A 27,759-nucleotide genomic window follows, 5' to 3' on the forward strand; every position below is an offset into this window, starting at 1 on the left:
CCTGCTTCTTCTCCCTCTAGACATATGAATGAGGAAGGCCAGCCTCCCATTCAGCTTGAAGTGTGTCTGAGGCCCAGCTGCCCCCATAGCAGCCTGGACCAGATCCATTCCATCATGCATTGCTTTGTTTCTATCTTTAGACTCAATAAAGTTTATGCTGCATTGTAATCTCAGTCTCCTTGTGTTCCTTCCATGCTGGCATGACTGGATCATCTGTCTAGGGGTTGATGTGATGCGTTGGGTTGGAAAAGAGTGGGTACAGATTGTCTTAATTGCACCTCCTTTCCACACAGTGTGGTAGGTTACCCTCAAGGCTGATGAGACTTACTGGAGAACATGTGAATGGGTATATAGTTAGACAAGGTATGCCGAGAGTGCCCAGGTGCTCTCTCAAATTTATAGATATATATAAGGAACTCAGGTTTTGATTGTTAATTTCATTAGATGAAGCAAACATTTTAATTGTCGGATTGTAATTTTTGTGAGCTAGTGCTCAAAGATGCAAAGCTCTGACTGGATGTTACGACTCAGAGAGTATTCTTCTGCCCATCCCTCCTCCAAGCACATCTCCAAACTCTCAATGTGGAAAGAGTCCCAGAGATGTCAAAGTGAAGCCAACTCTGCTGAAACTCAAGCCCTACTTTGATTTGTACCCGAATGCATGTGTTGAGCATGAGTGTGTATAATGGTGATGAGTGCAAGCTTGAAATGCAGCGGCTATCTTCTGGCAAGTGAGGAACTGGGCAGCATCTGTGACATCTCCAGAAACCATTGCAGAGTGCGGGAATGGAGCAGGATGGTCTTTCCTGGTGGAAGCAATTCTGTGGTCTAATGCATAAGTTATCGTGAAGTCCTTACAAGCTCATCATTGCGTCCTGAGGGCAAGTGGGTCTGGAGCAGCCCTGCAGGACTCGTTCAAAATTCCCATTCAGCTGCTGAGCAGACTGAGCTTGGGGAGGTCCCAAACCAGGCTCAGTCGTGTCCTCCACACAGGCCTCAAGCTGGGGAGACTGAGGGAGTGGTACACCATCAACTTTGCTCTCAGTCCTCCTTCCCATGCTCCCATCCTGCTCAGCCTCTGCTTTGCTCCTGCCACTCTGTTCCTGCCACCAGTGGTACCAGGGGAACCTCTGGTGCTGTTGATCATCTACCTGCCATTGTGAGCACTCTCAGTGCTCCTGAAGAGGGTGGCGTGTCTGGTGGGAATCCTACCAAGTATTTGGTTGTGCCCATTGGGCTGCCAGTCTGGATGGCCAAAGCACAACTTGTGTGAAAGACATGGGCAGGTGGAGGGACAGGTATCAATTGCCCACACGTGCTTTTGTTGTTGGGATTCCTCCTCGCTTACCAGAGGTGTCCAGCAAGGTGTCATTGGAGGGCAGTAGCCTATATTTGCTATTCTTAGAAGAATGCTACTTAAGGCACGGAGGTATGAAGGAGAGAAGTTAGATTGCAAAAGAAGAGCCAGGCCCATTGCTGCCAAGAGCAATAATTCCTTTGAGAGATATTCCCAAATCCTAGAGCACAATTGCCCTGACTGGAAAGGTGATCCTTCAAAGAAGGTGCGCAAGCATAGTGTTAGAGTGATGATGCGGGCCTTGAGACACTGAAGTGCAGCCTACAGTTTCATTGCAAGGAGAAGAATCCCAGTCATCAGGACCATGTTAAAGCAAGGCCCCAGAGTCACAGGCTGACGTCCCCTGGAGTGGTGAGAAACTCATCATCACAGGCTGTCTCATCAGGTTGTGCCTGCGTGTATATTTCTCTGGCAAGATTTTGAACAGCAATACAGTCACTTGAAAGGAATGTGAATGATAGGATGGGTGCGACTAGAAATGGGAAACAAAATGGTAGCATCAGTACAAGTTGAAAAAGACACTATTTTCTGTCATGGTCAGTGTTTTGCATGCAAGATGAGCTATTTGTAGACATTTGCATCCAAAGCATGCTTTGTGCCTGGGGCAGACAAGGCGAGTATAAAAGCCAGTCCAGCACCAGGCTGCCTCATCCACTTCTCTTGCCTTCTCCACTCTGGTAAACAAGGTGAGCTGCTATGGCCTTCTCCCCCGTCTCTCCTTTCTCTGCTTCTCCTCTTACTCTTAGCCTCCACTTTCTTGGTGCGCCCTTGCAATCTTAGGTGTGGGCTTTGCTCTTTGACAGTGCTCCCACTCGCCTGGTTGCGCTTTCCAGTGCCAGGGGAGATGGGAAAAGGCCTTGGGCTGACTGTGCTGGGGCTCCTGTGGATCTGGGCTGCCAATCCTGTCTATGCCTCTGCACTACTTGTGCCTGCTTCCCAGCCTGTTCCTCCTCTCATGGCAAACATGCCACCAGGCTGCTGCTGACGCTGCCTATGTTTTGCTGTCCCCGCTCCAGGTCCACCTCCATCCCACAGCCATGTCCTGCTTCGATCTGTGCCGTCCCTGTGGCCCGACCCCGCTGGCCAACAGCTGCAACGAGCCCTGTGTGCGCCAGTGCCAGGACTCCCGGGTGGTGATCCAGCCCTCTCCCGTCGTGGTCACCCTGCCCGGACCCATCCTCAGCTCCTTCCCCCAGAACACCGCTGTGGGCTCCAGCACCTCCGCTGCTGTTGGCAGCATCCTGAGTGAGGAGGGCGTGCCCATCTCCTCCGGTGGCTTTGGCCTCTCTGGCCTGGGCAGCCGCTTCTCTAGCAGGAGGTGCCTGCCTTAAGGATGAAGAGGGCATCGCATGATCACATCCTTCAGGAAACCCAAAACTTGGTGCCGGACTGAGGACAGAGCTGCTCGTCACTGTTTCCCCATGGACTGAGCACCCTTGCACTCTACGGGAAAGCAGAGTCTGCATCCTGCATGCCACCTTGACAGTCTGGAAATGCTGCCTCCACATGTCCTCTTCTTCTCCCACTTTCTCCTCATCATCATGAGTCCATATTGTCTCCTGCTGTCCTGTGCCTTGGGTTTGCCCTGAAGCAAGTGGAGATGACCCTGCTTCTTCTCACTTTTGTATTTGAAGGGACAACCTCCTGAATCCCACCCTGATGATGAGGTGTCTGAGTCCTAGCTTCCTTCATAGAAGCATGGGCAAGATCACTTCTCTCATGCACTGCTTTGATTTCTTCTGTTGTCTCAATAAATTTTATGCTGCATTGTAATCTCAGTCTTTTTGTGTTCCTGCCTTGCTGGGATGCCCAATCACTGGTGGGAAATGGGATACCTTGGAGTGTGAAGGTAATTTTGAGGAATCACAGAAACGAAAACAGTGGGGTTGTAAGGGACCTGAGGGGGCCATCTAGTCCTGCCAAACCCTCTGCTAAAGCAGGTTCCCTGAAACTGTCAGCACAGAAAGCATGCAGGTGGGTCCTGGACTATGTTCAGCAAAGGACAGACCTGCAGCTGTCTGGGCAGCTATTTCCAGCACACTGACCGTCCCACTGCTGTGGGAGTTCTGCTCCCACACCTTCCCTCTATGCCTACTGTTCTATTTCTGAAATATTGAGGAATACAAGACCAGTGCAGAGACACTGCTTGTATGTGTGCAGATCCATCATGCTGCAAGCATGGAGGTTTAATGAGTCTGTATATGACAATAGCAACATGAGGAAGAAATACTTATATAAAAAAATAAATAAATAGATGAATTAATGAATAAATAAATAAATAATCGTGGCAATGAGTATCGTCAATTTTGGGTCTTTTGCAATCTGAGATATCATGAGGATCAGACAGAGAAGTAACGTGTCGTGTGTATGGCTGGCTTGTTGCATTGTGCCCCACACTACCACAAGTGATGTCATTTGTACCTAGAGGAAGTCCTCCCTTCCATTTCTGTGGCAGATGAAGATGGTGTCCCATTTCCGGGGTCATGGGAGATGTTCTCTTCAGGCACATCAGTGCTCTAGGTCTGCCAGAGGCCTATTGGTGCTCCTCACACTCACCTGGGGTCTCCCACCACATCCACTGACTCAGGCCAATTCACCCAGGGCCTGTATTACACCTCTGCCATCAGCCCTCAGCTTTCTCTCCAGCTCAAGGACACTAGTCTAGTTCTGCTGTTCTTGGACAGGTCAGTTGATGCTTGATAATTGTCCCCTTGCACTAGATGCAGCGTTGCCCGGTGCGTTCCCAGCTCCCTCTTGGGTGCACGTGTATTATTCTGGCACTGCTCAGGAGTGTTGGCCCATGTTATTGTCACAGCATTGCAACCTGAGCTGTGTACTGGCTCCCTGGCCTGGCATCAGTGCTGCCATTGCACTGCAAACCTGATTGTTGAGCTGGTCTTTGGTGGACCTGTTGGGCATTTCTGCATCTGCCTTGCTCAGGCATTGTGTAATGAGTTCCACTGGTGGTGTGTCTCCCGGTTTCCATTCTCTTCATCTTTGTAAGTGAGACATTTGGTTGTGTCTCCATGATGAGAGATTTGCGTGTGGCTGGTGGAGTCCCAGCATAATTGTGGAGGCATTTTGTGAGTGCCCTGGGATGTGGCCTGGCTGGAGCCTGAGGTGTGTATGTTGGTTGTTACCTGTTGGAATGTCAATTCCCCCTGGGCGCCTACTGCCTCAGGCCAATGCTGCATCGAGCATGGTGCACGTCCTCATGGAGGCCCTGGCTTCTGCTGCTGTCCCAGCTGCCCTTGCTGGCACACCCAGAACTTCATTGTTTTTGGGCAAGTGTCTTTTCATCCTGGAAATGATGCTGTATGTTTGTTGGTGCACACTGTTGTGTCAGGATGTAAGGGCAAAGCAGAATTCAATGTGTGGGCATGGGGGTGGTGGAGAGATGCTCATTTTTTGACCAGTCTAGTTGACTGATTGTGGCAGACATCTCAGTTTATGAGGAGTGGTTGACTAATATATGTTTGTGAGAGTGCATTGCCCTAGATGGAGAATAGTTCCTATGCGGTATCAGGGAGCCTCTCTCAGCTGCTGACCGAGGAGAGAGGAAAAACAGTGATGCTTCCAGTCATAGACTCATGGATCTGCTGCGGTTGGAAAAGACCTTCAAGATCAATTAGTCAAGCTGCAACCTAACTGCACTCCCCTAACTCTCCGGTCTCCTGAGAGCAGTGCTTGATGTTGTAGAATGGCCAGAACCAGAAAGCAGAGCATCCATCCTTGGACTGCTTCCAGCTGAGGCAGCCTGAGCACGTAGATGGGTGAAGCAAAGGCCGTGTTGGTCTTTGCATATGAGCCCTGCAAGAAGCGTGACCTTTAATGCTGTGCTTGCAAGGAAATGAGGCTCCACACGTTAAATCAAATTTTTGAAGCAAGTTGCAGAGAAATGAGAAGCTGTCACCAGCTGAGAGGACTTTGGCCATCTCCATCCCCACACCTTCATGTTCTCAAGGTGTTTTTGAGTTCCTTCCTCAGAAATGCTTAGGCCTCTAATTCTGTCACTTGAAAGGAGCTTGTGCGGCAAAACAGACTTGTCATGAACTGGGAAATGAAAACGGAGAAGTAGCTTTGTAGGGAGGAGGAGTAAGGCATGAATTTCTATAATTGTGTTGTTTTGCATCCAAATGGGCTTGCCCCACTACAGCTACTTACACATGGGTTGCCTCTGGGCCTGGGGCGGTCCAGACTGGTATAAAAGCCAGTCCAGCACCAGGCTCCCTCATCCACTTCTCTTGCCTTCTCCTCCCTGGTGAACAAGGTGAGCTGCAGTGGCTTTCTCCTCACCCTACTCCTTCTCTGCTTCTCCTCTTTCTCTTCTGTTTACCAACGTGCCTTTCCCTCAATGAAAGCCTTACTCCTTGATGAGGCTCCCAACAATTCTGTTCTGTCTGCCAGTGGGATCAAGCCTTGGACTGACTGTGCTGGGGTTCTTGGGGATCTGGGCTGCTAAGATACTCTCTCACCTCACATTACCAGTCCCTGCTGCCTTTGTGAGCAGGCCAGCACCAGGCTGCTGCTTGCACTGACTTCTTTTGCTGTGCCCTCTCCAGGTCCACCTCCATCCCACAGCCATGTCCTGCTTCGATCTGTGCCGTCCCTGTGGCCCGACCCCGCTGGCCAACAGCTGCAACGAGCCCTGTGTGCGCCAGTGCCAGGACTCCCGGGTGGTGATCCAGCCCTCTCCCGTCGTGGTCACCCTGCCTGGACCCATCCTCAGCTCCTTCCCCCAGAACACCGCTGTGGGCTCCAGCACCTCCGCTGCTGTTGGCAGCATCCTGAGTGAGGAGGGCGTGCCCATCTCCTCCGGTGGCTTTGGCCTCTCTGGCCTGGGCAGCCGCTTCTCTAGCAGGAGGTGCCTGCCTTAAGGATGAGGTGGAATTCCCATGAGCCCATTGCCCAGGAAGCTCAAAGCCAGGCACTGAACTGAGGACACAACTGCTGGCCAATGATTCCAGATGGGCTGAGCAACCTTGTCAGCTGTTACTGCTAGGGAATACAACCAGCGGACGTCTTCTGCTTCTACTTTCTTCCCAACATCACGCATTCATCTTGTGTCCTGCTGTCCTGTGCCTTGGGTTCATCCTGAAGCAAGTGGAGATGGCCCTGCTTCTTCTCCCTCTAGACATATGAATGAGGAAGGCCAGCCTCCCATTCAGCTTGAAGTGTGTCTGAGGCCCAGCTGCCCCCATAGCAGCCTGGACCAGATCCATTCCATCATGCATTGCTTTGTTTCTATCTTTAGACTCAATAAAGTTTATGCTGCATTGTAATCTCAGTCTCCTTGTGTTCCTTCCATGCTGGCATGACTGGATCATCTGTCTAGGGGTTGATGTGATGTGTTGGGTTGGAAAAGAGTGGGTACAGATTGTCTTAATTGCACCTCCTTTCCACACAGTGTGGTAGGTTACCCTCAAGGCTGATGAGACTTACTGGAGAACATGTGAATGGGTATATAGTTAGACAAGGTATGCCAAGAGTGCCCAGGTGCTCTCTCAAATTTATAGATATATATAAGGAACTCAGGTTTTGATTGTTAATTTCATTAGATGAAGCAAACATTTTAATTGTCGGATTGTAATTTTTGTGAGCTAGTGCTCAAAGATGCAAAGCTCTGACTGGATGTTACGACTCAGAGAGTATTCTTCTGCCCATCCCTCCTCCAAGCACATCTCCAAACTCTCAATGTGGAAAGAGTCCCAGAGATGTCAAAGTGAAGCCAACACTGCTGAAACTCAAGCCCTACTTTGATTTGTACCCGAATGCATGTGTTGAGCATGAGTGTGTATAATGGTGACGAGTGCAAGCTTGAAATGCAGCGGCTATCTTCTGGCAAGTGAGGAACTGGGCAGCATCTGTGACATCTCCAGAAACCATTGCAGAGTGCGGGAATGGAGCAGGATGGTCTTTCCTGGTGGAAGCAATTCTGTGGTCTAATGCATAAGTTATCGTGAAGTCCTTACAAGCTCATCATTGCGTCCTGAGGGCAAGTGGGTCTGGAGCAGCCCTGCAGGACTCGTTCAAAATTCCCATTCAGCTGCTGAGCAGACTGTGCTTGGGGAGGTTCCAAACCAGTTGTGTCCTCCACACAGGCCTCAAGCTGGGGAGACTGAGGGAGTGGTACACCACCAACTTTGCTCTCAGTCCTCCTTCCCATGCTCCCATCCTGCTCAGCCTCTGCTTTGCTCCTGCCACTCTGTTCCTGCCACCAGTGGTACCAGGGGAACCTCTGGTGCCGTTGATCATCTACCTGCCATTGTGAGCACTCTCAGTGCTCCTGAAGAGGGTGGCGTGTCTGGTGGGAATCCTACCAAGTGTTTGGTTGTGCCCATTGGGCTGCCAGTCTGGATGGCCAAAGCACAACTTGTGTGAAAGACATGGGCAGGTGGAGGGACAGGTATCAATTGCCCACACGTGCTTTTGTTGTTGGGATTCCTCCTCGCTTACCAGAGGTGTCCAGCAAGGTGTCATTGGAGGGCAGTAGCCTACATTTGCTATTCTTAGAAGAATGCTACTTAAGGCACAGAGGTATGAAGGAGAGAAGTTAGATTGCAAAAGAAGAGCCAGGCCCATTGCTGCCAAGAGCAATAATTCCTTTGAGAGATATTCCCAAATCCTAGAGCACAAGTGCCCTGACTGGAAAGGTGATCCTTCAAAGAAGGTGCGCAAGCATAGTGTTAGAGTGATGATGCGGGCCTTGAGACACTGAAGTGCAGCCTACAGTTTCATTGCAAGGAGAAGAATCCCAGTCATCAGGACCATGTTAAAGCAAGGCCCCAGAGTCACAGGCTGACGTCCCCTGGAGTGGTGAGAAACTCATCATCACAGGCTGTCTCATCAGGTTGTGCCTGCGTGTATATTTCTCTGGCAAGATTTTGAACAGCAATACAGTCACTTGAAAGGAATGTGAATGATAGGATGGGTGCGACTAGAAATGGGAAACAAAATGGTAGCATCAGTACAAGTTGAAAAAGACACTATTTTCTGTCATGGTCAGTGTTTTGCATGCAAGATGAGCTATTTGTAGACATTTGCATCCAAAGCATGCTTTGTGCCTGGGGCGGTCCAGACTGGTATAAAAGCCAGTCCAGCACCGGGCTGCCTCATCCACTTCTCTTGCCTTCTCCACTCTGGTGAACAAGGTGAGCTGCTATGGCCTTCTCCCCCGTCTCTCCTTTCTCTGCTTCTCCTCTTACTCTTAGCCTCCACTTTCTTGGTGCGCCCTTGCAATCTTAGGTGTGGGCTTTGCTCTTTGACAGTGCTCCCACTCGCCTGGTTGCGCTTTCCAGTGCCAGGGGAGATGGGAAAAGGCCTTGGGCTGACTGTGCTGGGGCTCCTGTGGATCTGGGCTGCCAATCCTGTCTATGCCTCTGCACTACTTGTGCCTGCTTCCCAGCCTGTTCCTCCTCTCATGGCAAACATGCCACCAGGCTGCTGCTAACGCTGCCTATGTTTTGCTGTCCCCGCTCCAGGTCCACCTCCATCCCACAGCCATGTCCTGCTTCGATCTGTGCCGTCCCTGTGGCCCGACCCCGCTGGCCAACAGCTGCAACGAGCCCTGTGTGCGCCAGTGCCAGGACTCCCGGGTGGTGATCCAGCCCTCTCCCGTCGTGGTCACCCTGCCCGGACCCATCCTCAGCTCCTTCCCCCAGAACACCGCTGTGGGCTCCAGCACCTCCGCTGCTGTTGGCAGCATCCTGAGTGAGGAGGGCGTGCCCATCTCCTCCGGTGGCTTTGGCCTCTCTGGCCTGGGCAGCCGCTTCTCTAGCAGGAGGTGCCTGCCTTAAGGATGAAGAGGGCATCGCATGATCACATCCTTCAGGAAACCCAAAACTTGGTGCCGGACTGAGGACAGAGCTGCTCGTCACTGTTTCCCCATGGACTGAGCACCCTTGCACTCTACGGGAAAGCAGAGTCTGCATCCTGCATGCCACCTTGACAGTCTGGAAATGCTGCCTCCACATGTCCTCTTCTTCTCCCACTTTCTCCTCATCATCATGAGTCCATATTGTCTCCTGCTGTCCTGTGCCTTGGGTTTGCCCTGAAGCAAGTGGAGATGACCCTGCTTCTTCTCACTTTTGTATTTGAAGGGACAACCTCCTGAATCCCACCCTGATGATGAGGTGTCTGAGTCCTAGCTTCCTTCATAGAAGCATGGGCAAGATCACTTCTCTCATGCACTGCTTTGAGTTCTTCTGTTGTCTCAATAAATTTTATGCTGCATTGTAATCTCAGTCTTTTTGTGTTCCTGCCTTGCTGGGATGCCCAATCACTGGTGGGAAATGGGATATCTTGGAGTGTGAAGATCATTTTGTGGAATCACAGAAATGAAACAATGGGGTTGTATGGGACCAGAGGGGGCCATTTGGTCCTGCCATACCCCCTGCTAAAGCAGGTTCCCTGAAACTGTCAGCACAGAAAGCATCCAGGTGGGTCCTGGACTATGTTCAGCAAAGGACAGACCAGCAGCTGTCTGGGCAGCTATTTCCAGCACACAGAAAGTCCCACTGCTGTGGGAGTTCTGCTCCCAAACCTTGCCTCTATGCCTACTGTTCGATTTCTGAAATATTGAGGAATACAAGACCAGTGCAGAGACACTGCTTGTATGTGTGCAGATCCATCATGCTGCAAGCATGGAGGTTTAGCGAGTCAGTATATGAAAATAGAATCATGAGGAAGAAATAAATAAATACATAAATTATTGTGGCTCTGAGCACTGTACATTTTGGGTCTTTTGCTGCAATCTGGAAGATCAGGAGGATCAGACAGAGAAGTAACGTGTCGTGTGTATGGCTGGCTTGTTGCATTGTGCCCCACACTACCACAAGTGATGTCATTTGTACCTAGAGGAAGTCCTCCCTTCCATTTCTGTGGCAGATGAAGATGGTGTCCCATTTCCGGGGTCATGGGAGATGTTCTCTTCAGGCACATCAGTGCTCTAGGTCTGCCAGAGGCCTATTGGTGCTCCTCACACTCACCTGGGGTCTCCCACCACATCCACTGACTCAGGCCAATTCACCCAGGGCCTGTATTACACCTCTGCCATCAGCCCTCAGCTTTCTCTCCAGCTCAAGGACACTAGTCTAGTTCTGCTGTTCTTGGACAGGTCAGTTGATGCTTGATAATTGTCCCCTTGCACTAGATGCAGCGTTGCCCGGTGCGTTCCCAGCTCCCTCTTGGGTGCACGTGTATTATTCTGGCACTGCTCAGGAGTGTTGGCCCATGTTATTGTCACAGCATTGCAACCTGAGCTGTGTACTGGCTCCCTGGCCTGGCATCAGTGCTGCCATTGCACTGCAAACCTGATTGTTGAGCTGGTCTTTGGTGGACCTGTTGGGCATTTCTGCATCTGCCTTGCTCAGGCATTGTGTAATGAGTTCCACTGGTGGCATGTCTCCTGGTTTCCATTCTCTTCATCTTTGTAAGTGAGACATTTGGTTGTGTCTCCATGATGAGAGATTTGCGAGTGGCTGGTGGAGTCCCAGCATAATTGTGGAGGCATTTTGTGAGTGCCCTGGGATGTGGCCTGGCAGGAGCCTAAGGTGTGTATGTTGGGTGTTACCTGTTGGGCAGTCAATTCCCCCTGGGCGCCTGCTGCCTCAGGCCAATGCTGCATCGAGCATGGTGCACGTCCTCATGGAGGCCCTGGCTTCTGCTGCTGTCCCAGCTGCCCTTGCTGGCACACCCAGAACTTCATTGTTTTTGGGCAAGTGTCTTTTCATCCTGGAAATGTTGCTTTATGTTTGTTGGTGCACACTGTTGTGTCAGGATGTAAGGGCAAAGCAGAATTCAATGTGTGGGCATGGGGGTGGTGGAGAGATGCTCATTTTTTCCCCAGTCTTGTTGATTGATAGTGGCAGACATCTCAGTTTATGAGGAGTGGTTGACTAATACATGTTTGTGAGAGTGCAGTGCCCTAGATGGAGAATAGTTCCTACTGCGGTATCAGGGAGCCTCTCTCAGCTGCTGACCGAGGAGAGAGGAAAAACAGTGATGCTTCCAGTCATAGACTCATGGATCTGCTGCGGTTGGAAAAGACCTTCAAGATCAATTAGTCAAGCTGCAACCTAACTGCACTCCCCTAACTCTCCGGTCTCCTGAGAGCAGTGCTTGATGTTGTAGAATGGCCAGAACCAGAAAGCAGAGCATCCATCCTTGGACTGCTTCCAGCTGAGGCAGCCTGAGCACGTAGATGGGTGAAGCAAAGGCCGTGTTGGTCTTTGCATATGAGCCCTGCAAGAAGCGTGACCTTTAATGCTGTGCTTGCAAGGAAATGAGGCTCCACACGTTAAATCAAATTTTTGAAGCAAGTTGCAGAGAAATGAGAAGCTGTCACCAGCTGAGAGGACTTTGGCCATCTCCATCCCCACACCTTCATGTTCTCAAGGTGTTTTTGAGTTCCTTCCTCAGAAATGCTTAGGCCTCTAATTCTGTCACTTGAAAGGAGCTTGTGCGGCAAAACAGACTTGTCATGAACTGGGAAATGAAAACGGAGAAGTAGCTTTGTAGGGAGGAGGAGTAAGGCATGAATTTCTATAATTGTGTTGTTTTGCATCCAAATGGGCTTGCCCCACTACAGCTACTTACACATGGGTTGCCTCTGGGCCTGGGGCGGTCCAGACTGGTATAAAAGCCAGTCCAGCACCAGGCTCCCTCATCCACTTCTCTTGCCTTCTCCTCCCTGGTGAACAAGGTGAGCTGCAGTGGCTTTCTCCTCACCCTACTCCTTCTCTGCTTCTCCTCTTTCTCTTCTGTTTACCAACGTGCCTTTCCCTCTATGAAAGCCTTACTCCTTGATGAGGCTCCCAACAATTCTGTTCTGTCTGCCAGTGGGATCAAACCTTGGACTGACTGTGCTGGGGTTCTTGGGGATCTGGGCTGCTAAGATACTCTCTCACCTCACATTACCAGTCCCTGCTGCCTTTGTGAGCAGGCCAGCACCAGGCTGCTGCTTGCACTGACTTCTTTGGCTGTGCCCTCTCCAGGTCCACCTCCATCCCACAGCCATGTCCTGCTTCGATCTGTGCCGTCCCTGTGGCCCGACCCCGCTGGCCAACAGCTGCAACGAGCCCTGTGTGCGCCAGTGCCAGGACTCCCGGGTGGTGATCCAGCCCTCTCCCGTCGTGGTCACCCTGCCCGGACCCATCCTCAGCTCCTTCCCCCAGAACACCGCTGTGGGCTCCAGCACCTCCGCTGCTGTTGGCAGCATCCTGAGTGAGGAGGGCGTGCCCATCTCCTCCGGTGGCTTTGGCCTCTCTGGCCTGGGCAGCCGCTTCTCTAGCAGGAGGTGCCTGCCTTAAGGATGAGGTGGAATTCCCATGAGCCCATTGCCCAGGAAGCTCAAAGCCAGGCACTGAACTGAGGACACAACTGCTGGCCAATGATTCCAGATGGGCTGAGCAACCTTGTCAGCTATTACTGCTAGGGAATACAACCAGCAGATGTCTTCTGCTTCTACTTTCTTCCCAACATCACGCATTCATCTTGTGTCCTGCTGTCCTGTGCCTTGGGTTCATCCTGAAGCAAGTGGAGATGGCCCTGCTTCTTCTCCCTCTAGACATATGAATGAGGAAGGCCAGCCTCCCATTCAGCTTGAAGTGTGTCTGAGGCCCAGCTGCCCCCATAGCAGCCTGGACCAGATCCATTCCATCATGCATTGCTTTGTTTCTATCTTTAGACTCAATAAAGTTTATGCTGCATTGTAATCTCAGTCTCCTTGTGTTCCTTCCATGCTGGCATGACTGGATCATCTGTCTAGGGGTTGATGTGATGTGTTGGGTTGGAAAAGAGTGGGTACAGATTGTCTTAATTGCACCTCCTTTCCACACAGTGTGGTAGGTTACCCTCAAGGCTGATGAGACTTACTGGAGAACATGTGAATGGGTATATAGTTAGACAAGGTATGCCAAGAGTGCCCAGGTGCTCTCTCAAATTTATAGATATATATAAGGAACTCAGGTTTTGATTGTTAATTTCATTAGATGAAGCAAACATTTTAATTGTCGGATTGTAATTTTTGTGAGCTAGTGCTCAAAGATGCAAAGCTCTGACTGGATGTTACGACTCAGAGAGTATTCTTCTGCCCGTCCCTCCTCCAAGCACATCTCCAAACTCTCAATGTGGAAAGAGTCCCAGAGATGTCAAAGTGAAGCCAACACTGCTGAAACTCAAGCCCTACTTTGATTTGTACCCGAATGCATGTGTTGAGCATGAGTGTGTATAATGGTGACGAGTGCAAGCTTGAAATGCAGCGGCTATCTTCTGGCAAGTGAGGAACTGGGCAGCATCTGTGACATCTCCAGAAACCACTGCAGAGTGCGGGAATGGAGCAGGATGGTCTTTCCTGGTGGAAGCAATTCTGTGGTCTAATGCATAAGTTATCGTGAAGTCCTTACAAGCTCATCATTGCGTCCTGAGGGCAAGTGGGTCTGGAGCAGCCCTGCAGGACTCGTTCAAAATTCCCATTCAGCTGCTGAGCAGACTGTGCTTGGGGAGGTTCCAAACCAGTTGTGTCCTCCACACAGGCCTCAAGCTGGGGAGACTGAGGGAGTGGTACACCACCAACTTTGCTCTCAGTCCTCCTTCCCATGCTCCCATCCTGCTCAGCCTCTGCTTTGCTCCTGCCACTCTGTTCCTGCCACCAGTGGTACCAGGGGAACCTCTGGTGCTGTTGATCATCTACCTGCCATTGTGAGCACTCTCAGTGCTCCTGAAGAGGGTGGCGTGTCTGGTGGGAATCCTACCAAGTATTTGGTTGTGCCCATTGGGCTGCCAGTCTGGATGGCCAAAGCACAACTTGTGTGAAAGACATGGGCAGGTGGAGGGACAGGTATCAATTGCCCACACGTGCTTTTGTTGTTGGGATTCCTCCTCGCTTACCAGAGGTGTCCAGCAAGGTGTCATTGGAGGGCAGTAGCCTACATTTACTATTCTTAGAAGAATGCTACTTAAGGCACGGAGGTATGAAGGAGAGAAGTTAGATTGCAAAAGAAGAGCCAGGCCCATTGCTGCCAAGAGCAATAATTCCTTTGAGAGATATTCCCAAATCCTAGAGCACAAGTGCCCTGACTGGAAAGGTGATCCTTCAAAGAAGGTGCGCAAGCATAGTGTTAGAGTGATGATGCGGGCCTTGAGACACTGAAGTGCAGCCTACAGTTTCATTGCAAGGAGAAGAATCCCAGTCATCAGGACCATGTTAAAGCAAGGCCCCAGAGTCACAGGCTGACGTCCCCTGGAGTGGTGAGAAACTCATCATCACAGGCTGTCTCATCAGGTTGTGCCTGCGTGTATATTTCTCTGGCAAGATTTTGAACAGCAATACAGTCACTTGAAAGGAATGTGAATGATAGGATGGGTGCGACTAGAAATGGGAAACAAAATGGTAGCATCAGTACAAGTTGAAAAAGACACTATTTTCTGTCATGGTCAGTGTTTTGCATGCAAGATGAGCTATTTGTAGACATTTGCATCCAAAGCATGCTTTGTGCCTGGGGCGGTCCAGACTGGTATAAAAGCCAGTCCAGCACCGGGCTGCCTCATCCACTTCTCTTGCCTTCTCCACTCTGGTGAACAAGGTGAGCTGCTATGGCCTTCTCCCCCGTCTCTCCTTTCTCTGCTTCTCCTCTTACTCTTAGCCTCCACTTTCTTGGTGCGCCCTTGCAATCTTAGGTGTGGGCTTTGCTCTTTGACAGTGCTCCCACTCGCCTGGTTGCGCTTTCCAGTGCCAGGGGAGATGGGAAAAGGCCTTGGGCTGACTGTGCTGGGGCTCCTGTGGATCTGGGCTGCCAATCCTGTCTATGCCTCTGCACTACTTGTGCCTGCTTCCCAGCCTGTTCCTCCTCTCATGGCAAACATGCCACCAGGCTGCTGCTGACGCTGCCTATGTTTTGCTGTCCCCGCTCCAGGTCCACCTCCATCCCACAGCCATGTCCTGCTACGATCTGTGCCGTCCCTGTGGCCCGACCCCGCTGGCCAACAGCTGCAACGAGCCCTGTGTGCGCCAGTGCCAGGACTCCCGGGTGGTGATCCAGCCCTCTCCCGTCGTGGTCACCCTGCCCGGACCCATCCTCAGCTCCTTCCCCCAGAACACCGCTGTGGGCTCCAGCACCTCCGCTGCTGTTGGCAGCATCCTGAGTGAGGAGGGCGTGCCCATCTCCTCTGGTGGCTTTGGCCTCTCTGGCCTGGGCAGCCGCTTCTCTAGCAGGAGGTGCCTGCCTTAAGGATGAAGAGGGCATCGCATGATCACATCCTTCAGGAAACCCAAAACTTGGTGCCGGACTGAGGACAGAGCTGCTCGTCACTGTTTCCCCATGGACTGAGCACCCTTGCACTCTACGGGAAAGCAGAGTCTGCATCCTGCATGCCACCTTGACAGTCTGGAAATGCTGCCTCCACATGTCCTCTTCTTCTCCCACTTTCTTCTCATCATCATGAGTCCATATTGTCTCCTGCTGTCCTGTGCCTTGGGTTTGCCCTGAAGCAAGTGGAGATGACCCTGCTTCTTCTCTCTTTCGTATTCCAAGGGACAACCTCCTGAATCCCACCGTGATGATGAGGTGTCTGAGTCCTAGCTTCCTTCATAGAAGCATGGGCAAGATCACTTCTCTCATGCACTGCTTTGAGTTCTTCTGTTGTCTCAATAAATTTTATGCTGCATTGTAATCTCAGTCTTTTTGTGTTCCTGCCTTGCTGGGATGCCCAATCACTGGTGGGAAATGGGATATCTTGGAGTGTGAAGATCATTTTGTGGAATCACAGAAATGAAACAATGGGGTTGTATGGGACCAGAGGGGGCCATTTGGTCCTGCCATACCCCCTGCTAAAGCAGGTTCCCTGAAACTGTCAGCACAGAAAGCATCCAGGTGGGTCCTGGACTATGTTCAGCAAAGGACAGACCAGCAGCTGTCTGGGCAGCTATTTCCAGCACACAGAAAGTCCCACTGCTGTGGGAGTTCTGCTCCCAAACCTTCCCTCTATGCCTACTGTTCGATTTCTGAAATATTGAGGAATACAAGACCAGTGCAGAGACACTGCTTGTATGTGTGCAGATCCATCATGCTGCAAGCATGGAGGTTTAGCGAGTCAGTATATGAAAATAGAATCATGAGGAAGAAATAAATAAATACATAAATTATTGTGGCTCTGAGCACTGTACATTTTGGGTCTTTTGCTGCAATCTGGAAGATCAGGAGGATCAGACAGAGAAGTAACGTGTCGTGTGTATGGCTGGCTTGTTGCATTGTGCCCCACACTACCACAAGTGATGTCATTTGTACCTAGAGGAAGTCCTCCCTTCCATTTCTGTGGCAGATGAAGATGGTGTCCCATTTCCGGGGTCATGGGAGATGTTCTCTTCAGGCACATCAGTGCTCTAGGTCTGCCAGAGGCCTATTGGTGCTCCTCACACTCACCTGGGGTCTCCCACCACATCCACTGACTCAGGCCAATTCACCCAGGGCCTGTATTACACCTCTGCCATCAGCCCTCAGCTTTCTCTCCAGCTCAAGGACACTAGTCTAGTTCTGCTGTTCTTGGACAGGTCAGTTGATGCTTGATAATTGTCCCCTTGCACTAGATGCAGCGTTGCCCGGTGCGTTCCCAGCTCCCTCTTGGGTGCACGTGTATTATTCTGGCACTGCTCAGGAGTGTTGGCCCATGTTACTGTCACAGCATTGCAACCTGAGCTGTGTACTGGCTCCCTGGCCTGGCATCAGTGCTGCCATTGCACTGCAAACCTGATTGTTGAGCTGGTCTTTGGTGGACCTGTTGGGCATTTCTGCATCTGCCTTGCTCAGGCATTGTGTAATGAGTTCCACTGGTGGCATGTCTCCTGGTTTCCATTCTCTTCATCTTCCTAAGTGAGACATTTGGTTGTGTCTCCATGATGAGAGATTTGCGTGTGGCTGGTGGAGTCCCAGCATAATTGCCGAAGCATTTTGTGAGTGCCCTGGGATGTGTCCTGGCTGGAGCCTAAGGTATGTATGTTGGGTGTCACATGTTGGGCAGTCAATTCCCCCTGGGCGCCTGCTGCCTCAGGCCAATGCTGCATTGAGCTTGGTGCACGTCCTCATGGAGGCCCTGGCTCCTGCTGCTGTCCCAGCTGCCCTTGCTGGAACTGCCAAACTTCCATAGTTTTTGGTCAAGTGTGATTTCATCCTGGAAATGTTGCTTTATGTTTGTTGGTGCACACTGTTGTGTCAGGATGTAAGGGCAAAGCAGAATTCAATGTGTGGGCATGGGGGTGGTGGAGAGATGCTCATTTTTTCCCCAGTCTTGTTGATTGATTGTGGCAGACATCTCAGTTTATGAGGAGTGGTTGACTAATACATGTTTGTGAGAGTGCAGTGCCCTAGATGGAGAATAGTTCCTACTGCGGTATCAGGGAGCCTCTCTCAGCTGCTGACCGAGGAGAGAGGAAAAACAGTGAATCTTAGAGTCCTAGACTCATGGAACTGCTCCGGTTGGAAAAGACCTTCAAGATCAATTAGTCAAGCTGCAACCTAACTGCACTCCCCTAACTCTCCGGTCTCCTGAGAGCAGTGCTTGGTGTTGTAGATCAGCTAGAGCCAGAAAGCAGAGCATCCATCCTTGGACTGCTTCCAGCTGAGGCAGCCTGAGCACGTAGATGGGTGAAGGAAAGGCCGTGTTGGTCTTTGCATATGAGCCCTGCAAGAAGCGTGACTTTTAATGCTGTGCTTGCAAGGAAATGAGGCTCCACACGTTAAATCAAAATTTTAAAGCACGTTGCAGAGAAATGAGAAGCTGTCACCAGCTGAGAGGACTTTGGCCATCTCCATCCCCACACCTTCATCTTCTTCCTGTGCTTTTGAGTTCCTTCCTCAAAAATGCTTAGGCCTCTAATTCTGTCACTTGAAAGGAGCTCATGCGGCAAAATGGACTTGTCATGAACTGGGAAATGAAAACGGAGAAGCAGCTTTGTAGGGAGGAGGAGTAAGGCATCAATTTCAATAATTGTGTTGTTTTGCATCCAAATGGGCTTGCCCCACTGCAGCTACTTACACATGGGTTGCCTCTGGGCCTGGGGCGGTCCAGACTGGTATAAAAGCCAGTCCAGCACCAGGCTCCCTCATCCACTTCTCTTGCCTTCTCCTCCCTGGTGAACAAGGTGAGCTGCAGTGGCTTTCTCCTCACCCTACTCCTTCTCTGCTTCTCCTCTTTCTCTTCTGTTTACCAACGTGCCTTTCCCTCTATGAAAGCCTTACTCCTTGATGAGGCTCCCAACAATTCTGTTCTGTCTGCCAGTGGGATCAAGCCTTGGACTGACTGTGCTGGGGTTCTTGGGGATCTGGGCTGCTAAGATACTCTCTCATCTCACATTACCAGTCCCTGCTGCCTTTGTGAGTAGGCCAGCACCAGGCTGCTGCTTGCACTGACTTCTTTTGCTGTGCCCTCTCCAGGTCCACCTCCATCCCACAGCCATGTCCTGCTTCGATCTGTGCCGTCCCTGTGGCCCGACCCCGCTGGCCAACAGCTGCAACGAGCCCTGTGTGCGCCAGTGCCAGGACTCCCGGGTGGTGATCCAGCCCTCTCCCGTCGTGGTCACCCTGCCCGGACCCATCCTCAGCTCCTTCCCCCAGAACACCGCTGTGGGCTCCAGCACCTCCGCTGCTGTTGGCAGCATCCTGAGTGAGGAGGGCGTGCCCATCTCCTCCGGTGGCTTTGGCCTCTCTGGCCTGGGCAGCCGCTTCTCTAGCAGGAGGTGCCTGCCTTAAGGATGAGGTGGAATTCCCATGAGCCCATTGCCCAGGAAGCTCAAAGCCAGGCACTGAACTGAGGACACAACTGCTGGCCAATGATTCCAGATGGGCTGAGCAACCTTGTCAGCTATTACTGCTAGGGAATACAACCAGCAGACGTCTTCTGCTTCTACTTTCTTCCCAACATCACACATTCATCTTGTGTCCTGCTGTCCTGTGCCTTGGGTTCATCCTGAAGCAAGTGGAGATGGCCCTGCTTCTTCTCCCTCTAGACATATGAATGAGGAAGGCCAGCCTCCCATTCAGCTTGAAGTGTGTCTGAGGCCCAGCTGCCCCCATAGCAGCCTGGACCAGATCCATTCCATCATGCATTGCTTTGTTTCTATCTTTAGACTCAATAAAGTTTATGCTGCATTGTAATCTCAGTCTCCTTGTGTTCCTTCCATGCTGGCATGACTGGATCATCTGTCTAGGGGTTGATGTGATGTGTTGGGTTGGAAAAGAGTGGGTACAGATTGTCTTAATTGGACCTCCTTTCCACACAGTGTGGTAGGTTACCCTCAAGGCTGATGAGACTTACTGGAGAACATGTGAATGGGTATATAGTTAGACAAGGTATGCCGAGAGTGCCCAGGTGCTCTCTCAAATTTATAGATATATATAAGGAACTCAGGTTTTGATTGTTAATTTCATTAGATGAAGCAAACATTTTAATTGTCGGATTGTAATTTTTGTGAGCTAGTGCTCAAAGATGCAAAGCTCTGACTGGATGTTACGACTCAGAGAGTATTCTTCTGCCCGTCCCTCCTCCAAGCACATCTCCAAACTCTCAATGTGGAGAGAGTCCCAGAGATGTCAAAGTGAAGCCAACACTGCTGAAACTCAAGCCCTACTTTGATTTGTACCCGAATGCATGTGTTGAGCATGAGTGTGTATAATGGTGACGAGTGCAAGCTTGAAATGCAGCGGCTATCTTCTGGCAAGTGAGGAACTGGGCAGCATCTGTGACATCTCCAGAAACCATTGCAGAGTGCGGGAATGGAGCAGGATGGTCTTTCCTGGTGGAAGCAATTCTGTGGTCTAATGCATAAGTTATCGTGAAGTCCTTACAAGCTCATCATTGCGTCCTGAGGGCAAGTGGGTCTGGAGCAGCCCTGCAGGACTCGTTCAAAATTCCCATTCAGCTGCTGAGCAGACTGTGCTTGGGGAGGTTCCAAACCAGTTGTGTCCTCCACACAGGCCTCAAGCTGGGGAGACTGAGGGAGTGGTACACCACCAACTTTGCTCTCAGTCCTCCTTCCCATGCTCCCATCCTGCTCAGCCTCTGCTTTGCTCCTGCCACTCTGTTCCTGCCACCAGTGGTACCAGGGGAACCTCTGGTGCTGTTGATCATCCACCTGCCATTGTGAGCACTCTCAGTGCTCCTGAAGAGGGTGGCGTGTCTGGTGGGAATCCTACCAAGTATTTGGTTGTGCCCATTGGGCTGCCAGTCTGGATGGCCAAAGCACAACTTGTGTGAAAGACATGGGCAGGTGGAGGGACAGGTATCAATTGCCCACACGTGCTTTTGTTGTTGGGATTCCTCCTCGCTTACCAGAGGTGTCCAGCAAGGTGTCATTGGAGGGCAGTAGCCTACATTTACTATTCTTAGAAGAATGCTACTTAAGGCACGGAGGTATGAAGGAGAGAAGTTAGATTGCAAAAGAAGAGCCAGGCCCATTGCTGCCAAGAGCAATAATTCCTTTGAGAGATATTCCCAAATCCTAGAGCACAAGTGCCCTGACTGGAAAGGTGATCCTTCAAAGAAGGTGCGCAAGCATAGTGTTAGAGTGATGATGCGGGCCTTGAGACACTGAAGTGCAGCCTACAGTTTCATTGCAAGGAGAAGAATCCCAGTCATCAGGACCATGTTAAAGCAAGGCCCCAGAGTCACAGGCTGACGTCCCCTGGAGTGGTGAGAAACTCATCATCACAGGCTGTCTCATCAGGTTGTGCCTGCGTGTATATTTCTCTGGCAAGATTTTGAACAGCAATACAGTCACTTGAAAGGAATGTGAATGATAGGATGGGTGCGACTAGAAATGGGAAACAAAATGGTAGCATCAGTACAAGTTGAAAAAGACACTATTTTCTGTCATGGTCAGTGTTTTGCATGCAAGATGAGCTATTTGTAGACATTTGCATCCAAAGCATGCTTTGTGCCTGGGGCGGTCCAGACTGGTATAAAAGCCAGTCCAGCACCGGGCTGCCTCATCCACTTCTCTTGCCTTCTCCACTCTGGTGAACAAGGTGAGCTGCTATGGCCTTCTCCCCCGTCTCTCCTTTCTCTGCTTCTCCTCTTACTCTTAGCCTCCACTTTCTTGGTGCGCCCTTGCAATCTTAGGTGTGGGCTTTGCTCTTTGACAGTGCTCCCACTCGCCTGGTTGCGCTTTCCAGTGCCAGGGGAGATGGGAAAAGGCCTTGGGCTGACTGTGCTGGGGCTCCTGTGGATCTGGGCTGCCAATCCTGTCTATGCCTCTGCACTACTTGTGCCTGCTTCCCAGCCTGTTCCTCCTCTCATGGCAAACATGCCACCAGGCTGCTGCTGACGCTGCCTATGTTTTGCTGTCCCCGCTCCAGGTCCACCTCCATCCCACAGCCATGTCCTGCTACGATCTGTGCCGTCCCTGTGGCCCGACCCCGCTGGCCAACAGCTGCAACGAGCCCTGTGTGCGCCAGTGCCAGGACTCCCGGGTGGTGATCCAGCCCTCTCCCGTCGTGGTCACCCTGCCCGGACCCATCCTCAGCTCCTTCCCCCAGAACACCGCTGTGGGCTCCAGCACCTCCGCTGCTGTTGGCAGCATCCTGAGTGAGGAGGGCGTGCCCATCTCCTCCGGTGGCTTTGGCCTCTCTGGCCTGGGCAGCCGCTTCTCTAGCAGGAGGTGCCTGCCTTAAGGATGAAGAGGGCATCGCATGATCACATCCTTCAGGAAACCCAAAACTTGGTGCCGGACTGAGGACAGAGCTGCTCGTCACTGTTTCCCCATGGACTGAGCACCCTTGCACTCTACGGGAAAGCAGAGCCTGCATCCTGCATGCCACCTTGACAGTCTGGAAATGCGGCCTCCACATGTCCTCTTCTTCTCCCACTTTCTCCTCATCATCATGAGTCCATATTGTCTCCTGCTGTCCTGTGCCTTGGGTTTGCCCTGAAGCAAGTGGAGATGACCCTGCTTCTTCTCTCTTTCGTATTCCAAGGGAGAACCTCCTGAATCCCACCGTGATGATGAGGTGTCTGAGTCCTAGCTTCCTTCATAGAAGCATGGGCAAGATCACTTCTCTCATGCACTGCTTTGAGTTCTTCTGTTGTCTCAATAAATTTTATGCTGCATTGTAATCTCAGTCTTTTTGTGTTCCTTCCCTGCATGGATGCCCAATCACTGGTGGGAAATGGGATATCTTGGAGAGTAAAGGTAATTTTGTGGAATCGCAGAAACGAAAACAATGGGGTTGTAAGGGACCTGAGGGGGCCATCTAGTCCTGCCAAACCCCTGCTAAAGCAGGTTCCCTGAAAATGACAGCACAGAAAGCATAAAGATGGGTCCTGGACTATGTTCAGCAAAGGACAGACCAGCAGCTGTCTGGGCAGCTATTTCCAGCACACAGACAGTCCCACTGCTGTGGGAGTTCTGCTCCCACACCTTCCCTCTATGCCTACTGTTCGATTTCTGAAATATTGAGGAATACAAGACCAGTGCAGAGACACTGCTTGTATGTGTGCTGATCCATCATGCTGCAAGCATGGAGGTTTAGCGAGTCAGTATATGAAAATAGAATCATGAGGAAGAAATAAATAAATACATAAATTATTGTGGCTCTGAGCACTGTACATTTTGGGTCTTTTGCTGCAATCTGGAAGATCAGGAGGATCAGACAGAGAAGTAACGTGTCGTGTGTATGGCTGGCTTGTTGCATTGTGCCCCACACTACCACAAGTGATGTCATTTGTACCTAGAGGAAGTCCTCCCTTCCATTTCTGTGGCAGATGAAGATGGTGTCCCATTTCCGGGTCATAGGAGATGTTCTCTTCAGGCACATCAGTGCTCTAGGTCTGCCAGAGGCCTATTGGTCTCCTCACACTCACCTGGGGTCTCCCACCACACCCACTGACTCAGGCCAATTCACCCAGGGCCTATATCACACCTCTGCCATCAGCCCTCAGCCTTGTCTCCAGCTCAAGGACATCAGTCTGGTTCTGCTGTTCTCGGACAGGTCAGTTGATGCTTGATAATTGTCCCCTTGCACTAGATGCAGCGTTGCCCGGTGCGTTCCCAGCTCCCTCTTGGGTGCACGTGTATTAATCTGGCACTGCTCAGAAGTCTTGTCCCATGTTATTGTCACAGCATTGCAACCTGAGCTGTGCCCTGGCTCCCTGGCCTGGCGTCAGTGCTGCCATAGCACTGCAAACCTGATTGTTGAGCTGGTCTTTGGTGGACCTGTTGGGCATTTCTGCGTCTGCCTTGCTCAGGCGTTGTGTAATGAGTTCCACTGGTGGTGTGTCTCCTGGTTTCCATTCTCTTCATCTTCCTAAGTGAGACATTTGGTTGTGTCTCCATGATGAGAGATTTGCGTGTGGCTGGTGGAGTCCCAGCGTAATTGTGGAGGCATTTTGTGAGTGCCCTGGGATGTGGCCTGGCAGGAGCCTGGGGTGTGTATGTTGGGTGTTACCTGTTGGGCAGTCAATTCCCCCTGGGCACCTACTGCCTCCGGCGAACATTGCATAGAGCTTGGCTCACATTCTCATGGAGGCCGTGACTCCTGCTGCTGTCCCAGCTGCCCATGATGGCACTCCCATATTACACATGCTTCTGGGCAAGTGTGCTTCCAGTGTAACCTGGAAATGTTGTGTGTTTGTTGGTGTGTGCTGTTGTGTCAGGATGTATGTGCAAAGTAGGATGCCTAACATGGACATGGGGGTGGTGGGGAACCAGGCAATTCTTGCCCAGTCTTTTTGTTTGACTGCGGAAGACAACACAATTTATGGTGATGATCAGCTAATGTCTGATTATGAGAGAGCAATGTCCTTTTTAGTGAAACACGCCTTTTCTTGTGTCGGTGGACATCCCCCAGCTGGAAACAGAAGGGAAAGGAATAGTAGTGAGACTTAGGTCTCCTGCGAGCAGTGCATGATGTCGTAGAATAGCTAGAAGCAGAAAGCAGAGCATCCATCCTTGGACTGCTTCCAGCTGAGGCAGCCTGAGCACGTAGATGGGTGAAGCAAAGGACGTGTTGGTCTTTGCATATGAGCCTTGACGGAAATTCTACCTTCCACTCCATGTTTTTGGAAATGAGACCTAAAGCGTTTGAGCTAAAAATTAAAGCAAGCTGCACGGGAATGAGAAGCTGTCAACAACTTTTGCCATCATCCTCCCCTTGCCTTCATCTCTTACCTGTGCTTTTGACTTCCTTCCTCAGAAATGCTTTGGCCTCTAATTCTGTCGCTTGAAAGGAGCTTATGCGGCAAAATGGACTTGTCATGAACTGGGAAATGAAAACGGAGAAGTAGCTTTGTAGGGAGGAGAATTAATCCATCAATTTTGATAATTGTATTGTTTTGCATCGAAATGGGCTTGCCCCAATACAGCTACTTACACATGGGTTGCCTCTGGGCCTGGGGCGGTCCAGACTGGTATAAAAGCCAGTCCAGCACCAGGCTCCCTCATCCACTTCTCTTGCCTTCTCCTCCCTGGTGAACAAGGTGAGCTGCAGTGGCTTTCTTCTAACCCTCCTCATTCTCTGCTTCTCCTCTTGCTCTTCTGTTTCCCAACATGCCTTTCCATCTATGAAAGCCTTGGTGTGAGCCTTACTCCTTGAAGGGGCTCCCCCAAGTCTGTTCTGCATGCTTGTGCAGGAAGGATTTGTGCAGAATCTGGTGGGGCTCTTGGGGATCTGGGCTGCTAAGATACTCTCTCACCTCACATTACCAGTCCCTGCTGCCTTTGTGAGCAGGCCACCACCAGGCTGCTGCTTGCACTGACTTCTTTTGCTGTGCCCTCTCCAGGTCCACCTCCATCCCACAGCCATGTCCTGCTTCGATCTGTGCCGTCCCTGTGGCCCGACCCCGCTGGCCAACAGCTGCAACGAGCCCTGTGTGCGCCAGTGCCAGGACTCCCGGGTGGTGATCCAGCCCTCTCCCGTCGTGGTCACCCTGCCCGGACCCATCCTCAGCTCCTTCCCCCAGAACACCGCTGTGGGCTCCAGCACCTCCGCTGCTGTTGGCAGCATCCTGAGTGAGGAGGGCGTGCCCATCTCCTCCGGTGGCTTTGGCCTCTCTGGCCTGGGCAGCCGCTTCTCTAGCAGGAGGTGCCTGCCTTAAGGATGAAGAGGGCATCGCATGATCACATCCTTCAGGAAACCCAAAACTTGGTGCCGGACTGAGGACAGAGCTGCTCGTCACTGTTTCCCCATGGACTGAGCACCCTTGCACTCTACGGGAAAGCAGAGTCTGCATCCTGCATGCCACCTTGACAGTCTGGAAATGCGGCCTCCACATGTCCTCTTCTTCTCCCACTTTCTCCTCATCATCATGAGTCCATATTGTCTCCTGCTGTCCTGTGCCTTGGGTTTGCCCTGAAGCAAGTGGAGATGACCCTGCTTCTTCTCGCTTTCGTATTCAAAGGGAGAACCTCCTGAATCCCACCGTGATGATGAGGTGTCTGAGTCCTAGCTTCCTTCATAGAAGCATGGGCAAGATCACTTCTCTCATGCACTGCTTTGAGTTCTTCTGTTGTCTCAATAAATTTTATGCTGCATTGTAATCTCAGTCTTTTTGTGTTCCTTCCCTGCTGGGATGCCCAATCACTGGTGGGAAGGGGGATATCTTGGAGAGTAAAGGTAATTTTGTAGAATCGCAGAAACGAAAACAATGGGGTTGTAAGGGACCTGAGGGGGCCATCTAGTCCTGCCAAACCCCTGCTAAAGCAGGTTCCCTGAAACTGTCAGCACAGAAAGCATCCAGGTGGGTCCTGGACTATGTTCAGCAAAGGACAGACCAGCAGCTGTCTGGGCAGCTATTTCCAGCACACTGACACTCCCACTATTGTGGGAGTTCTGCTCCCACACCTTCCCTCTATGCCTACTGTTCTATTTCTGAAATATTGAGGAATACAAGACCAGTGCGGAGACACTGCTTGTATGTGTGCAGACCCATCATGCTGCAAGCATGGAGGTTTAGCAAGTCAGTATATGACAATAGCATCATGAGGAAGAAGTAAATAAATACATAAATTATCGTGGCTATGAGCACTGAACATTTTGGATCTTTCGTTGCAGTCCGGAAGATCAGGAGGATCCGAGAGAGAAGTAACGTGTCATGTGTATGGCTGGCTTGTTGCATTGTGCACCACACTACCACAAGTGATGTCATTTGTACCTAGAGGAAGTCCTCCCTTCCATTTCGGTGGCAGATGAAGATGGTGTCCCATTTCCGGGGTCATGGGAGATGTTCTCTTCAGGCACATCAGTGCTCTAGGTCTGCCAGAGGCCTATTGGTGCTCCTCACACTCACACGGGGTCTCCCACCACAACCACTGACTCAGGCCAATTCACCCAGGGCCTGTATCACACCTCCGCCATCAGCCCTCAGCTTTCTCTCCAGCTCAAGGACATCAGTCTGGTTCTGCTGTTCTTGGACAGGTCAGTTGATGCTTGATAATTGTCCCCCTGCACTAGATGCAGCGTTGCCCGGTGCGTTCCCAGCTCCCTCTTGGGTGCACGTGTATTATTCTGGCACTGCTCAGGAGTGTTGGCCCATGTTACTGTCACAGCATCACAACCTGAGCTGTGCCCTGACTCCCTGGCCTGGCATCAGTGCTGCCATAGCAGTGCAAACCTGATTGTCTTTGATGGACCTGTTGGGCATTTTTGCATCTGCCTTGCTCAGGCGTTGTGTAATGAGTTCCACTGGTGGTGTGTCTCCTGGTTTCCATTCTCTTCATCTTCCTAAGTGAGACATTTGGTTGTGTCTCCATGATGAGAGATTTGCGTGTGGCTGGTGGAGTCCCAGCATAATTGTGGAGGCATTTTGTGAGTGCCCTGGGATGTGGCCTGGCAGGAGCCTGAGGTGTGTATGTTGGGTGTTACCTGTTGGGCATTCAATTCCCCTTGGGTGCCTACTGCCTCTGGCCAACGCTGCATAGAGTTTGATGTCCTCCTTTGGCATACGTGTTTGGAACCACCCTGACTCCTGCTGCTGTCCCAGCTGCCCATGATGGCACTCCCATATTACACATGCTTCTGGGCAAGTGTGCTTCCAGTGTAACCTGGAAATGTTGTGTGTTTGTTGGTGTGTGCTGTTGTGTCAGGATGTATGTGCAAAGTAGGATGCCTAACATGGACATGGGGGTGGTGGGGAACCAGGCAATTCTTGCCCAGTCTTTTTGTTTGACTGCGGAAGACAACACAATTCATGGTGATGATCAGCTAATGTCTGATTATGAGAGAGCAATGTCCTTTTTAGTGAAACACGCCTTTTCTTGTGTCGGTGGACATCCCCCAGCTGGAAACAGAAGGGAAAGGAATAGTAGTGAGACTTAGGTCACCTGCGAGCAGTGCTTGGTGTTGTAGATCAGCTGGAAGCAGAAAGCAGAGCATCCATCCTTGGACTGCTTCCAGCTGAGGCAGCCTGAGCACGTAGAT

At 51.2% G+C, this 27,759-nt stretch overlaps 1 protein-coding gene across 16 annotated transcripts in view; it reads left to right on the top strand.

Moving 5' to 3' along the window:
- Nucleotides 1-27,759, top strand: part of LOC125685776 (feather keratin 4) — an 87,732-nt gene that overhangs the window by 28,770 nt on the left and 31,203 nt on the right. The window contains exon 2 of one of the 16 annotated variants that reach the window (XM_048929165.1): nucleotides 25,124-25,438. The exons of 10 other annotated variants lie outside the window; for them this stretch is intronic. In XM_048929165.1, coding sequence (XP_048785122.1) covers nucleotides 25,124-25,438 — 315 coding nt within the window. Of the gene's footprint in view, nucleotides 1-2,373; nucleotides 2,689-5,919; nucleotides 6,235-8,838; nucleotides 9,154-12,351; nucleotides 12,667-18,783; nucleotides 19,099-25,123; nucleotides 25,439-27,759 lie in introns of those variants that run through there. 5 more of the 16 variants (XM_048929164.1, XM_048929163.1, XM_048929162.1 and 2 more) reach the window with 5 other exon arrangements.

Source organism: Lagopus muta, chromosome 29 (assembly GCF_023343835.1).
Source record: "Lagopus muta isolate bLagMut1 chromosome 29, bLagMut1 primary, whole genome shotgun sequence".
NCBI classification, from domain to species: domain Eukaryota; kingdom Metazoa; phylum Chordata; class Aves; order Galliformes; family Phasianidae; genus Lagopus; species Lagopus muta.